The sequence below is a fragment of the Photinus pyralis genome, unplaced genomic scaffold (genome assembly GCF_008802855.1).
Source record: "Photinus pyralis isolate 1611_PpyrPB1 unplaced genomic scaffold, Ppyr1.3 Ppyr1.4_LG5, whole genome shotgun sequence".
Classification (NCBI taxonomy): domain Eukaryota; kingdom Metazoa; phylum Arthropoda; class Insecta; order Coleoptera; family Lampyridae; genus Photinus; species Photinus pyralis.
In genome coordinates this window covers 33,713,295-33,725,467 of record NW_022170596.1, presented here as the reverse complement: position 1 = coordinate 33,725,467, position 12,173 = coordinate 33,713,295, and the positions used below count along the sequence as shown (strand labels likewise).

The following is a 12,173-nucleotide window of genomic DNA, read 5'->3' as shown; positions in this document are numbered from 1 at the left end:
AACGAAAAACAATTGAATTTTTTTAAACAGTAAGGCACACGTTCGTTAGGCTCATTTGAGAGAGATTTGTTTTCTCTTTTCAATGACGTAACACGTTAGCAGAGGAAATTAATTTTTATTTCAAGCTTTTTGTGATAGTTATACCACTTCCTTGCAGTTAATGGTGAACATTTTGAACATTCATTGCGATGAAAACCATTTTACTGCTAATTCCGTGTGGTCTTCAAGGTTTAATAAGAAACCTACACGTTCATTTGTTTTATTTTGATATAGGATATATGGATTAATGTTATTGATCCAATTATAATAATTTTTTTTGAAACATTTTCTTGAATAAGGGTACTAACATGTTATATCGTCGAAAGAGAAAAAAATCCCTATCAAATAAACCTAATGAAAAGGTGCAATGTCTTTAAAACTAAAAATAGGTGAAAATTTCGGAATTACCTTATAAAGGCGAGGGGGTGAGGGGTATCTGGATCGCCTATGTTAGTCTCAGAATATGGTGAGCGTTTTTGCATTGGAAAATTTACCACTACACCACTGCTTCATATATTTAGAAAACTCTAAGCAAGAAACCCAATTCTTTTATTTTTTAAATGAATTCTTGGACGTTTTTAAGTAATAAGTTGACTTTAGGCAATTTTTAAGTAGTTTAATAATGTTTAACTGTATATGTGTATTTATATCTTCTTGTTGTTTGACGCTTGTTAATAATTTTTGTAAATGTTTGAATTATTCAAGAGAATAGTTATAAAGTATCTATCTATCTTTATAACAGATGAACATAAAATAATTCTAAATAAAGTCACATCAATTGTTATAGCAAAATTAACTGCAATCGATATCTATAAGTTAATTTGTCAAATTAGTGTAATTGCACTTTAAATAATTTTTAATTTTTACGGAAAAAATGTGTGCTATCTGGATTCTGGATTACGATAGGAGGGTGAACAGGGTCCACGCGTACTTGGGCCTCAAATTCGGGCCCTTTGTACCACCTCCCTGACTATGGTCGCCCAACCCCTCAACGTCACTCAAGCCATCCCACACGTGAGATGATGTGTGCTATCACCATTACTTTTATTGTGGGCTTCTAATCAGAGAAGATTTCGATTTCTTTGTGTTCTCAATTTTTCCAAGCGATAATTGCCGTGTCTTTTTTGTCAATTCTATTGCGAATAGCTACCACTAACATTCTTTTTCTTTTTTTATATTCCTCATCATGCTATGCTATGCTATCAAGAGAGCCTAATATTTCTTGGTTTTGTTTTAAAGACTTTTGTGCATAGATTTTTCTATTATTTAAATCCATCCTGTCAACTTCGTCATCAAATAAACCTTATTTTATAGGGACCTTTGGATACTCTCGCCAGGAAAGATTGCCGGTCACAGCACACCTTGTGCCGATCTACAATCTATGTTTTTCTTAAGATGCGAGCGACTTCCGGAACAGGATCGTGCCTTAATTGCCGTGTCACGATACTATCCCGGAAGTCGCTCACATCTTTAGAAAAACATAGATTGTAAACCGGGATCAAGTGTTCTATGACCGGCAATCTTTCCTGGCAAGAGGTTTATATAGGTACAATGCCGACAATTCAATTAGGTATATTCACATTTTGTGAGGACAGTCAAATCGTTAGCATTACAGCGTAGTAATGTCAATTGCATGGTATTTACCTATGATTGTTCACCCTAATCACAGTTATATTCTTTACGTATGGCAATTTGTGCAATTTTCTCGTGTCAAAATATGTCCCTCTATATCTGCTCGGATCCAAAAATCTATACGTCAAGTTACTTAACCAACGATTCTTTTATCCATTCGTCCTCCTTTACGTGAGGCACCTGACAGTTAAGGTCTGAACTAACAGTTTGATGTTCTTGTTGTTTGGATTGTGAGCCTTCAACCAATGAATGCTTGAACAGTAATCTTTTACTGCCAACTAAACGCAGTTCATTTCCCAGATCTTCAATCAATAGTTATACTGATGGTTACTGAAATGATTACTAATGTTAAAAAAAAAAATCTAAATAAATGTAGCATTGACTTAACATGCATCTTTGTTCTTCACTTGCACTTTCCTGTTTTATTTTATTTATATTTATCCAATTTTACTATGTCGTTGATTTTTCTTGCACACTTGTCAAATGCGAAAGGACAAACTTTCTCCACATTGTCCTCTTGTAATTCCCACAACACAATACATTCGAATGTATTGTCGTATTCTTCTCTTTCTTCCTGATATTCAAGCAACATTCAACAAGATAAACCATAACTTTATTGTCGTGCATTGTCGCCAAAATTACGTAATGTACAATAATAATATTATACGTTTCAAAGAAAATGATTAAGTACCTACCATAAAAAAGTTAAAAATACACACAAAAAGGAACGTTAAATTAATTCAACATTCAAAAGTTATTTACACTATTTCTGTAACATCCATTATATTTTACTTCAACTTTTAAACTTTCACAACGTTGCGAAGCCTACTTTATCTGTTTCGTAAATAGTTTTCCATTCATTGTTTTCTTTGTTAATTGTCCTGTACTACAAGTGGTTAAACGAAATAGATAAAAGGCTCCTTGTCACTTATTTAAACGACGCCGACGTCCCAGAAATTTAATTTCAGCAACATTCATTGTTGTGTGCGCTTTCTCATTTGTCACTCATAACTGCCCCCTGCCCTAAGCATCTATCAAAATTGCCACTGATACTGTACACATACACATTGTACATTCTCCACGACTTGTATTACCATTACATCTACAACTAACATTTATGGGCTAAACAAATTTTCATTCAAAAGGTTAATATGCTTTTATTATTGCACATGCAATTTTGAGTAAAACCATCTCAGTCAACGCATGAAACTCGCTTTAATATGTAGTTTCGTTCGCCATCTAATCACCCTCGCAATATTTGAAATTGAATTTTCAGTAGGATCAGGCAAAGAAGAGCTTTATGGCATCTTAATATTACTGCACAGCCCACAATTCAGCAAAGGCAAATATTTAATTACCGGATACCGTTTCCTACGTAGGTATCTTTCGATTTTCAACAAAAGTGCGGACACTACAACTTCTTTAATTATAAATGTGCTAATTACACTTTTACTGCAGACGGCATGCCATTTTGAATGTCAATTTACATTATTGCTGTACTTTTTCAGCTTTTAGTGGCTTAGAATTGTTATATCCTTATCTACCATAGTTTGTCGATCTGTACAATATACTCTCAAACACTTTTATGTAAAAAGTGGCTTTGCAGACCTACATTTTTATTTGAACGTATACCTAATGTAAAAATTTGAAATGATTTCTAAAATGTAATGTAAACATAATTAGTAGGCATAACATCATTTACAGATTTTAATTTATTCATTACACTTCCATTTACAGTAGTTACACTGGTCATACCCTACAATTAAAACATTAAATATTAAATGTATTCACACCCCTAACCCATTGTGTCAGGGTGTTTGATAGCTTGAGGTATTTTAGAATCCACATGCTTCGATCGCTTTCTTTCCACGCACTAGTTTAACGTTTGTTTCAATTAAAAGTTGGAACTTATTTTATACTCGGACTATAACACATTTTATAATAAGAGTCGAAGATGGATCGATTAGAATTAGTCAAACGAATTATACAAGTTATACCCCTGCAAAGGTTCGAAATGGAAAACTGTAAACCAGTTTGCACCCCGATTATTAACTGATGAAGTACTCAACCAGGGAAGGAAATTGAATCGAATTCAGAAATTGCCTTTCCACATAGACATATAGGGAAATTGGAGCAGTGATATCCCTTACGACAGGTAGGTACAAGACCACATATTGCATATGCTATTGGAGTTGGAGTTTCCCCTAGAATTTCGATTGGACACGAACCAAACGTATATTTTGTTAAAAACCTAAGTTCCGCTGACTGAAATAGAAAGCTATAGTGAGGCAGATCATGGAGGAGATGAAACCATCGGCCGGTCAACTACAGGAGTGGTATGCTTATATGCAGGCGGAGTGGTGTCATGGATGAGTCAAAGATAGTCGTTAGTCGCAATGTCTACGGTTTAAGCAGAAATTGTAGCTGGTAGCAGAGCTGGGCAGAATACTTTCAAAAAGTATTTGAATACTAAATAGTAAATACAAATCAAAGGTATTTGAATACTAAATACTTTTACATCCAGCACAAGGGAATACTAGATACAGATACATTGAAAAGTATTCAAATACTTAAAAATAAGTATTCAAATACTTTAGAATGTATTCGAATACTTTCAAAGGTATTCGAATACTATAAAAAGTATTCGAATACTTTGAAAAGTATTTCATTATCTTACTTTGAAAAGTATTCGAATACAGTAAAAAGTATTCAAATACTTGTCACTCAAATACATTAAAAATTTAAAATAGTATACTAGATAAAAGGCTTAATACTACTTAAAAAATCAAGTTATACTTTGTATGGGGTTAGCTTTTTTTATATTTCTATTGTTATATACAAATTTAAGGGGAGTAAAAGCGTATTATTATTATTATATTATTATATAGGAGGTACCTACCAGGACCTTTCTTATACCAGTTATATCCTTAAGAATACGTGTACCAGTTTTCAAAGCGATCGTACGTCGTGCACATGATACGTACGCCTTTCTGAAATTAATCCTAGCGATTTTGGAACAGATTCATTTTTGACCATCCGTTTGTCCGTGTGCATGATAACTTGTTTAGAAACGTGCGATCGCTTTGAAAATTGGTACATATGGTCTCAAGGATTATATCCTTGAGACCATATGTACCTTTCTTATAGAAAGGTACCTATTGTTTTTAAGTTAAGTAGACTATCGAGTTCGGTATTCAGATGTATCGGATTTTTATATTTGATTTTGTGACAATGGAAACTTTTCCTAAACATTTCTAAATTGTTCTCAAATATTTGAATTTGAGGCCGGAAGAAAATAGTCTGAGATCGACCGGGAAAAAACATTTTCCTATAGAATTTGCCCGTAGAATCCATAATTTCAAACAGTTTGAAGATTGGGCTACTAGATCAAAAGTTACAGCCCTTTGAATTTTTTTTCGAAATTTGTTTTTTGTACATAACTATTTATTGAGAGGTCTAATCGAAAACGTACGAATTGTTTTGGATTCTACGCACCAAAATTAATAAGAAAAAGTGTTTTCCCGAGAAATTTTGGTGTAGTCGATTTTTGGTAAAAAAAAGGAAGGTTAAGTATTCAAATACTATGGGAAGTATTCGAATACTTCTCAAAAGTATTCAAATACCTTGCGAAGTATTCGAATACTAAATATTTATGAAAGTAGTTGAGTTACAAATTGCTTCCATAAAGGTATTTAATTACAAAGTATTTGAATACTTTAAAGGATTTGAATACTAAAAAGTATTTACAAAATCGAATGCTGCCCAGCTCTAGCTGGTAGTGAGGTGAACCATGGCCTATGAGGTGAACATTGCGTAATAATACGGCTTTGAGTTGTTTCCCGCTATTTCGACTCCGCTGAGTCTGATTCTGCTTGTTGCCAGGTCTGCAGATGGACCGGGAGGAAGGATGTGTTTTGGAAACAATGCGCCATTTTGGGTGTTGGATTGTGTAAATGGATTTTCATGATTTAAATTTTAAGTACTAATTAATATAAAAAAACTTCTAGACTCTCGCCGAGATTCACGATAAGTCTCATCCCGCCGAGGCGAGATGAAACTCTTCGGCATCACTATTCAACTATATATTTGAATTGCGGATTTAAATCACTAACATACAAGTTTTAAATCGGATTTTTGACTTAATGGTGAATTCCATTTGTTTTTCATGTGAGCTTTCCCATTTTATGTATACGTAAGTATACCAGTTGCAATATATTCGTGGTGGTGAACGGTTCTGGGCCAAACCTTAACTATCACACAACCCCTAAGCTGATACATAGGTACGCGAGTGTAAACGAATTTGTGTTTATTTAAATTTGTCCAGCTAGTTTAAAACAAAACAAAATGAAGTCTTATAATCTCTCCTCGTACACATCCGGCATCTGCTAGGAGAAAGAATCCTAATATTGGCGTCGATCAACTTTCGAAAATATTTACGTAGGTTTCTAATTGGAACCACAGTTTCTTCCAGAGATATTATTTCTTTTCCTCATAAAAGTAACGTGGTCAATTAAATTTGAAGATACTGATACAACTTTATTTTCAGATCCTAACATTCCGGAAACAGGAGAACAAAGGTTGAAATCCTCGCATGGAGATGAAGACTGTTGTTATACGCACTGTGGCTCGGCAGGCAGAGGGGTATGTGTTAACTGTCCCGGGCGGCCTTCCAACGACACCCCAGTGCCAGTGCGGTGTGCGGCCGGTACCGCCACCAAGACCTCCGAATGTAAAGTCATTGCGCTTACCAGCGCCGCCTCAAGAACTTATTATAAAGTGCAACATGTATGGACCGCATGGAATTTATTAACATTAACGCAAATGTGGATTATTAATAATAACATATTAAAATGTTTATTGGTTATGTGCGCGAACAGTGCGCGGACATTGTTCAGATGGATTAAGACTAAATGGAGATCGTGCTCATAGAATTAGGAAAGTTAGGCGATATGTGTTCCGTTCACTTACAAGCCACTGGTTAGTTGGGATAATACAAAATTCATATTCGTTACGTACGTGGTAGGTACTTACGCACAATTTCATCTAATTAATTTTAACACAAACACTGTGACGTACCACCAATCGGCGTTAATTTGAGAGAGCTTTTCTTTAAGTTTAGACCATAACTAAAGAACGATTACGTGCTTTTTGGGTTCTAAACAAACTGACCAACTGTAAATTGCTTAAGGTAAATTAAGGAAAGTGCAAAATCTGTGATTTTGAACAAACGGTGTGATTTTTCATAAACCGCATTACTTGCGGAAGAGGGCTCAACTCATTGAGTGGGGTGGGCTCTAAGGACCTTGTGCCTTAGAAGCCCCTGTGCTTGGGGCTTGTTATCACTATACTTATTTAACAATTGACGCTACTTTCGAACTCAAAACTATCATCGTCATCATTACAAACCATAAGGTATTTTACAACAAAAACATATAGCAATATAATTGGCCTTGGAAAAGATCGTTGCTATTCTTTACAGATGAATAGTAACGTCCCTACTTCAATTTCCGTTTTCACCCCATACGTTTACACATTAGAGCGTACCTTATTTGATGCACCACATAACGTGATAGAATTTTGTCCAATAAGGCAAATTATGCCTCAGTTTGTTTAGTAGCCATTTCGTCATTCAAAGAACTTGACATATCAGACGAAAAACATCTTGCTTTACTAAATAGAAGCACGACATAAAGAGACTACAATAGACGTTAAGGTTTACGGGTTTTGCTGTATCGTGTAGGATTTTCCCAACTGATCAGAGAAGTAGGTGGACTTTCTTTAGAAGGAATATCTTCATGCACATAGAACTTGTCTAGGACTGCAATGCAAATGTGAGACCAGAGAAATACCGACGGCGTGTCAATTACAAGCACTGAAAATTGCGTACATCCAGCAAACCTATCACTATTTAGAAAGTTGTCGATTATCCAATTCAAAATTTTTAAAAAAATGGTTGGTATTAACTGGCTCACATTGTTCAATGGCTGTTGCGAAGTATATGATTCGCTACGAAGATTATTAAAAAAATATATTGTTGATGTTGAAGATACATGATATATTAGTTTTGATTAATTTATTTTGATACTAATAAAGACTTTGTTGCAATATATTTGTATTATAACGTGCCAATAAGTTTAAAGGTCAGCGAGAACCGAAAAACTACGCTTACTAATAGGAATTTGTCACAAGGCAACCGCATAGTGACAGATTTTTTTATAGTATGTGATAGTTTTATTTATTTTAGGTATCAAATCTGTCCGTGAATAGTTATAATTAAACTTACGCAATATACTTGCTAAGCAGCCACCATGCAGTCAACCAAAAAAGAATATTAGCAGTGATCCATCTTCGGTTTGATTCATTTTATATTTTACTGTTAGTTAATACAACGTATGGCAATTTAGACGTATGCAGAACAAAAGTTGAATAATGTTAAACGTGAGATCTTCGTAGACGTTGGGAAATAGATAATCTGAACTGATTGTAGCAAAATACTTCAATAGAACACCAGTAATTTTTTTTCGGTTTTGGATTTCGTTCGGTGCGAAAATGTTTCCCGACTGCCATCATTGTATCTCACAAGTGCTTAGAGAGTACCTATCTGTAACTTTTAAGTGTTATTTTAAAGACTCCAAACGTCAACGATAAAAATACAAATTGCACAAGTTCTTCATATCAACAGTTTCAACACTAACTCGGCTCTGATTTCTATACCGAAAGTATCAGACAATACTTTATTAATTGCATTGCACGCATTTTCGGCTCAAGATAAAACAATCGTTTGCGACGTTTCGCCAACATTATATTTAAAACAATTTTTTAAAAGGGCAAATTGTGGAGATACATTTGTATGAGGACCATTTTGTAATTAAAGAAAAAATTCAAAAATAATTTTTGAATGCAGCCGTGTAATTATATTTGCTTCGAAAAAAAAGTAATAATAATAATATTGAAATGTTGACCAAACCTTGAGAAATCGTTAAAGTATTGTCTAGCACTACTCTTCATGACTGTGTAAAATAAAGCTGCATTGGTTGTAAATTTTTAAACGAGAAACGAGTATACTTCGCGAAACCATGAATTTTTATAATAATTTTAATCAGGGTATTTTATGTGTTATACTTATAATGTTGGTATTTATCATGGCGACTTATTACGAATACTCCTCTAGATTTACGAAGCTGCTACTTTATATACACAGTCATATTTGATTTTACTACCACTAGTGTACAATTATGACTCATTTCAATTGTTTATACCTAGAGGATAACTCAAATATGCATTTCGTGCGGAAATTACATTTAAATAGTTTTACATTAATAAAGATAAATCTAACAAAATAAATCATTAGTGAACTTCCCTTAGTTCTACTGTTGAAGAAAATTTGTCGTTTTTACGAAATTTTAGTGGACTCGTATTAAATTAGGTATCTTTACGTTTTAAAAAAAAATATAACTAGGTCTGTTAGAAAATTTGAAGTTATCCTCTTAGCAATATAGTTAATGCACGAGATATAAAATAAGTTTTTTTTAAGACATCAAATAGCTTTCACATAAAATATGCCAAATCACGTTGTATTATTAAGAAAACCATGTGAAAAGTGTTTGTGTGCGAATGTTTTAGTACAGAAATCAAAAAATATATATATTAAATATACATAATTAATTATATTGAGAATGATTCTACGTAGTTCAGTTCTAGATTCGTCCGAAAAGTACGAGTGTTAGCTGTGTTCGGTAGAGTCTCTGCAAAACCTGTGAAAACAGAGTGGTGTTTGTCGTTAAAAGATTCCATTTTAATTTAAGATGGGTACGTTTCTTTTCGTTTCAGAACTGAAACTATATTAGTACAAAAAAATCATTAAATCAAAACGCAACAAACACCACCTTGTACGATTTTTTATATTGTAAAACGGTGTGACGTTTCCATTAAAAACTATGAATAGATTACGATTACTTTAAGTTTAGTTTTATCCATACGAAAGGGACTCTAAAAAATTAGTATAATATAATGTACCTATAAAAGTAAATATCCGACTCAAACGGTACTAAAATAGAATGAAATAAACAATGCTCATTTATAGGTCATTTATTGTTATAGAATAAATGTTACTAAGGAATATGTCAAAATTGGCGTAAAATATTTTTTTGAAATATATTTTACAATCATACGCATCTCAGATGCGCGTGATCGTAAGATCTCCTGAATCTTTAAAAAAATATTTTTATCAATCAAAAACTCAAGAAACATGTTCTCAAAATGTCCAAAAGAAGCAGGTTTTCTGCATTATGAAATAGCTTTTTGTAAAAGATAGCTCAATAATATACGTTAAATGTAATTTTACAGTTACCGATGCAGAGCTGATTCTTTTTATTAACTTTGTTTGCATTTATCCACAACCAACAAAAAAATAAAACTGAAAGATAGGGTCCATATAGTATCATTTTGCAAAAAAAATGCAATCGAGCAATAAAATATCAACAATGAATCAGCTGGTATCGGTAGATTTGTTATGTTGTTCAGAATATATATGATTATTGTTGCTATTATAGCGTTGTTGTTGTTGTTAAATTTAGAAGATGTTAGCATATTTTATTTAAAAGGCCTTTTACATACTATTTATTAGATTAGTAACTTATAGCAGGATTTTTATAGAGCAAAAGCTATTTTATTAAAACGTTAGTGTAATTTAAATCATTTGTAAGCCTCCTATTTTGTTTGTACCTTTTACACTTGTCGGCTTTTTAAATAAAAATAAAAGTCGAATTTGCTGTAGATTTTGTTGTAAAAGTTTTTAATGTGTGCTCTTAACTAAGAGGGGCTTGCATGAAAAACTTATATATGTATCTTTTTTATAACTCCGGGTGATTTCATTTAAGGGTATGTAAGAAATTACTGTCACTTTTAAGAGCGAATCGGCGAGTGTTTATATCGTAGTTTTTATGAATCAATTGTTATTAATGTAAAGTTATAGATTTAGACTAATAAGAAATATTGACTGGTGAAAGCAGAAATTATAATATACGACACCGTTAAACTTGTACATGATTGTATATGTGTCTTCGTTGTTATGTCATAATGTCTATTACTTAGATACGTCAACATCAAAAGTTATTACAGTATTCGTTTAATTTTCACTTTAAACATTTACATCAATTGAATAATCGCTCTCCTTGTAAATATCTCACTTCATCGCACCAAAATATCTCCCTCTTACCTAAGAGTATTCAAATCGTCAATCGATCTTATTTACTTTATCTTGTGAAGAACATTCATAAAATTTCACAGTCTAATATCACTTTGAATTTTATACTGTAATAATTTTCTGTTGATTCTTTCACTGTTGTAACACCAAAGAGATAGAGTCGGATATTTGCGACAGTGATAGTTGCTTTACCATTTAGATTGTAAAAATTATTAAGATATTTTTGTGGAAACGTTACTTGTATGAAACGCTATACTTAAGTTAACGTTGCAGATTTTAAAATAAGGTTTATCTAATAAGTCCCATGAAAATTGAGTTAAGGTTGAAGTTTTTTTATTAGTGCAAAGTATTATAACATTGAAAAAAAACGATGAAATAAAAAATTTAAACTATCCCTGATTCATGCTGTTAATATTTAACAAACAGTTGACAATAAAGAGCATTTCGGGATATTTCTATTCATATATCATTTTCATTTTTAATTCGGTTTTACTGTTATTCGAATGTTGCTTTCATTTTTTCCATTATTGGTCAGCATTTTTATCCTACAATCCTTAAGTACTGAAAAAAACATGCATTTAACGAAGTTGATGACTACCATATAAAATATCTATTCTACTCTCGCCATTAATATTATTGGTTTTCTTTTTGGGAATGAATGAAGTTTTAATTTTTCTCTATTTACATTTCACGAACGGCAATACCTTCGTACATGACCAGTTTACATGTCGAATCAGTTAATCAGTACATCTAACCACTCACTCACTGATTCTATGTTTGGAGGGTTTATCTTTTCATCGCATCGTCGATCTCTAAAAAAACCAGTAGACCGCCCAAACACAGGAAGAGACAGTTGTCCCTAGTCGAAAGAAAATGTAATGATCAATCGCTTCACGATTTGGTATTATCACGTTCTTGCTTTTTTTATGGTTTTAGTCCACAAATTTGAATTTCACAATTAAGTTTGTAGTATACCTAAACCTGAAATGGTTTGCATATTTTTTGGTCCCTGGTGCAATGCTGCATCTGTCAGTTTCACTTTCATTTTCTTATTTCGTGATTTTCTTTAGTCATAACCTATTGCAATGTGTCATCTTTTGTATGTCTTTCCCTAATGCTTACAGTTTTGTTTTGTAACCCTCTTGTTTGTTGCCAAATGGTTTGTTTCGTGATAGGTATATTGTTGTTGTGTCTTTTACCAAGCATATTAGAGTAGTTAGTGGTGGATGATCCATAAGGCACAGTAACATCTAGCGTAAAGCTCCAAAGGATTGTAGACCCATAGGTGATATTTCAG

At 32.9% G+C, this 12,173-nt stretch overlaps 1 protein-coding gene across 2 annotated transcripts in view; it reads left to right on the top strand.

Annotated features, from left to right (window-relative positions):
* The window catches only part of LOC116171531, a 128,861-nt gene extending 117,586 nt beyond the window's left edge, over positions 1-11,275 (top strand). For both annotated transcript variants that reach the window (XM_031488423.1, XM_031488421.1), the window contains one exon: positions 6,218-11,275. In XM_031488423.1, the coding sequence (XP_031344283.1) occupies positions 6,218-6,600 (383 nt within the window). In that variant the 3' untranslated portion in view covers positions 6,601-11,275. The remainder of the gene's footprint in view (positions 1-6,217) is intronic.
* The last annotated feature ends 898 nt before the right edge of the window (positions 11,276-12,173 follow it).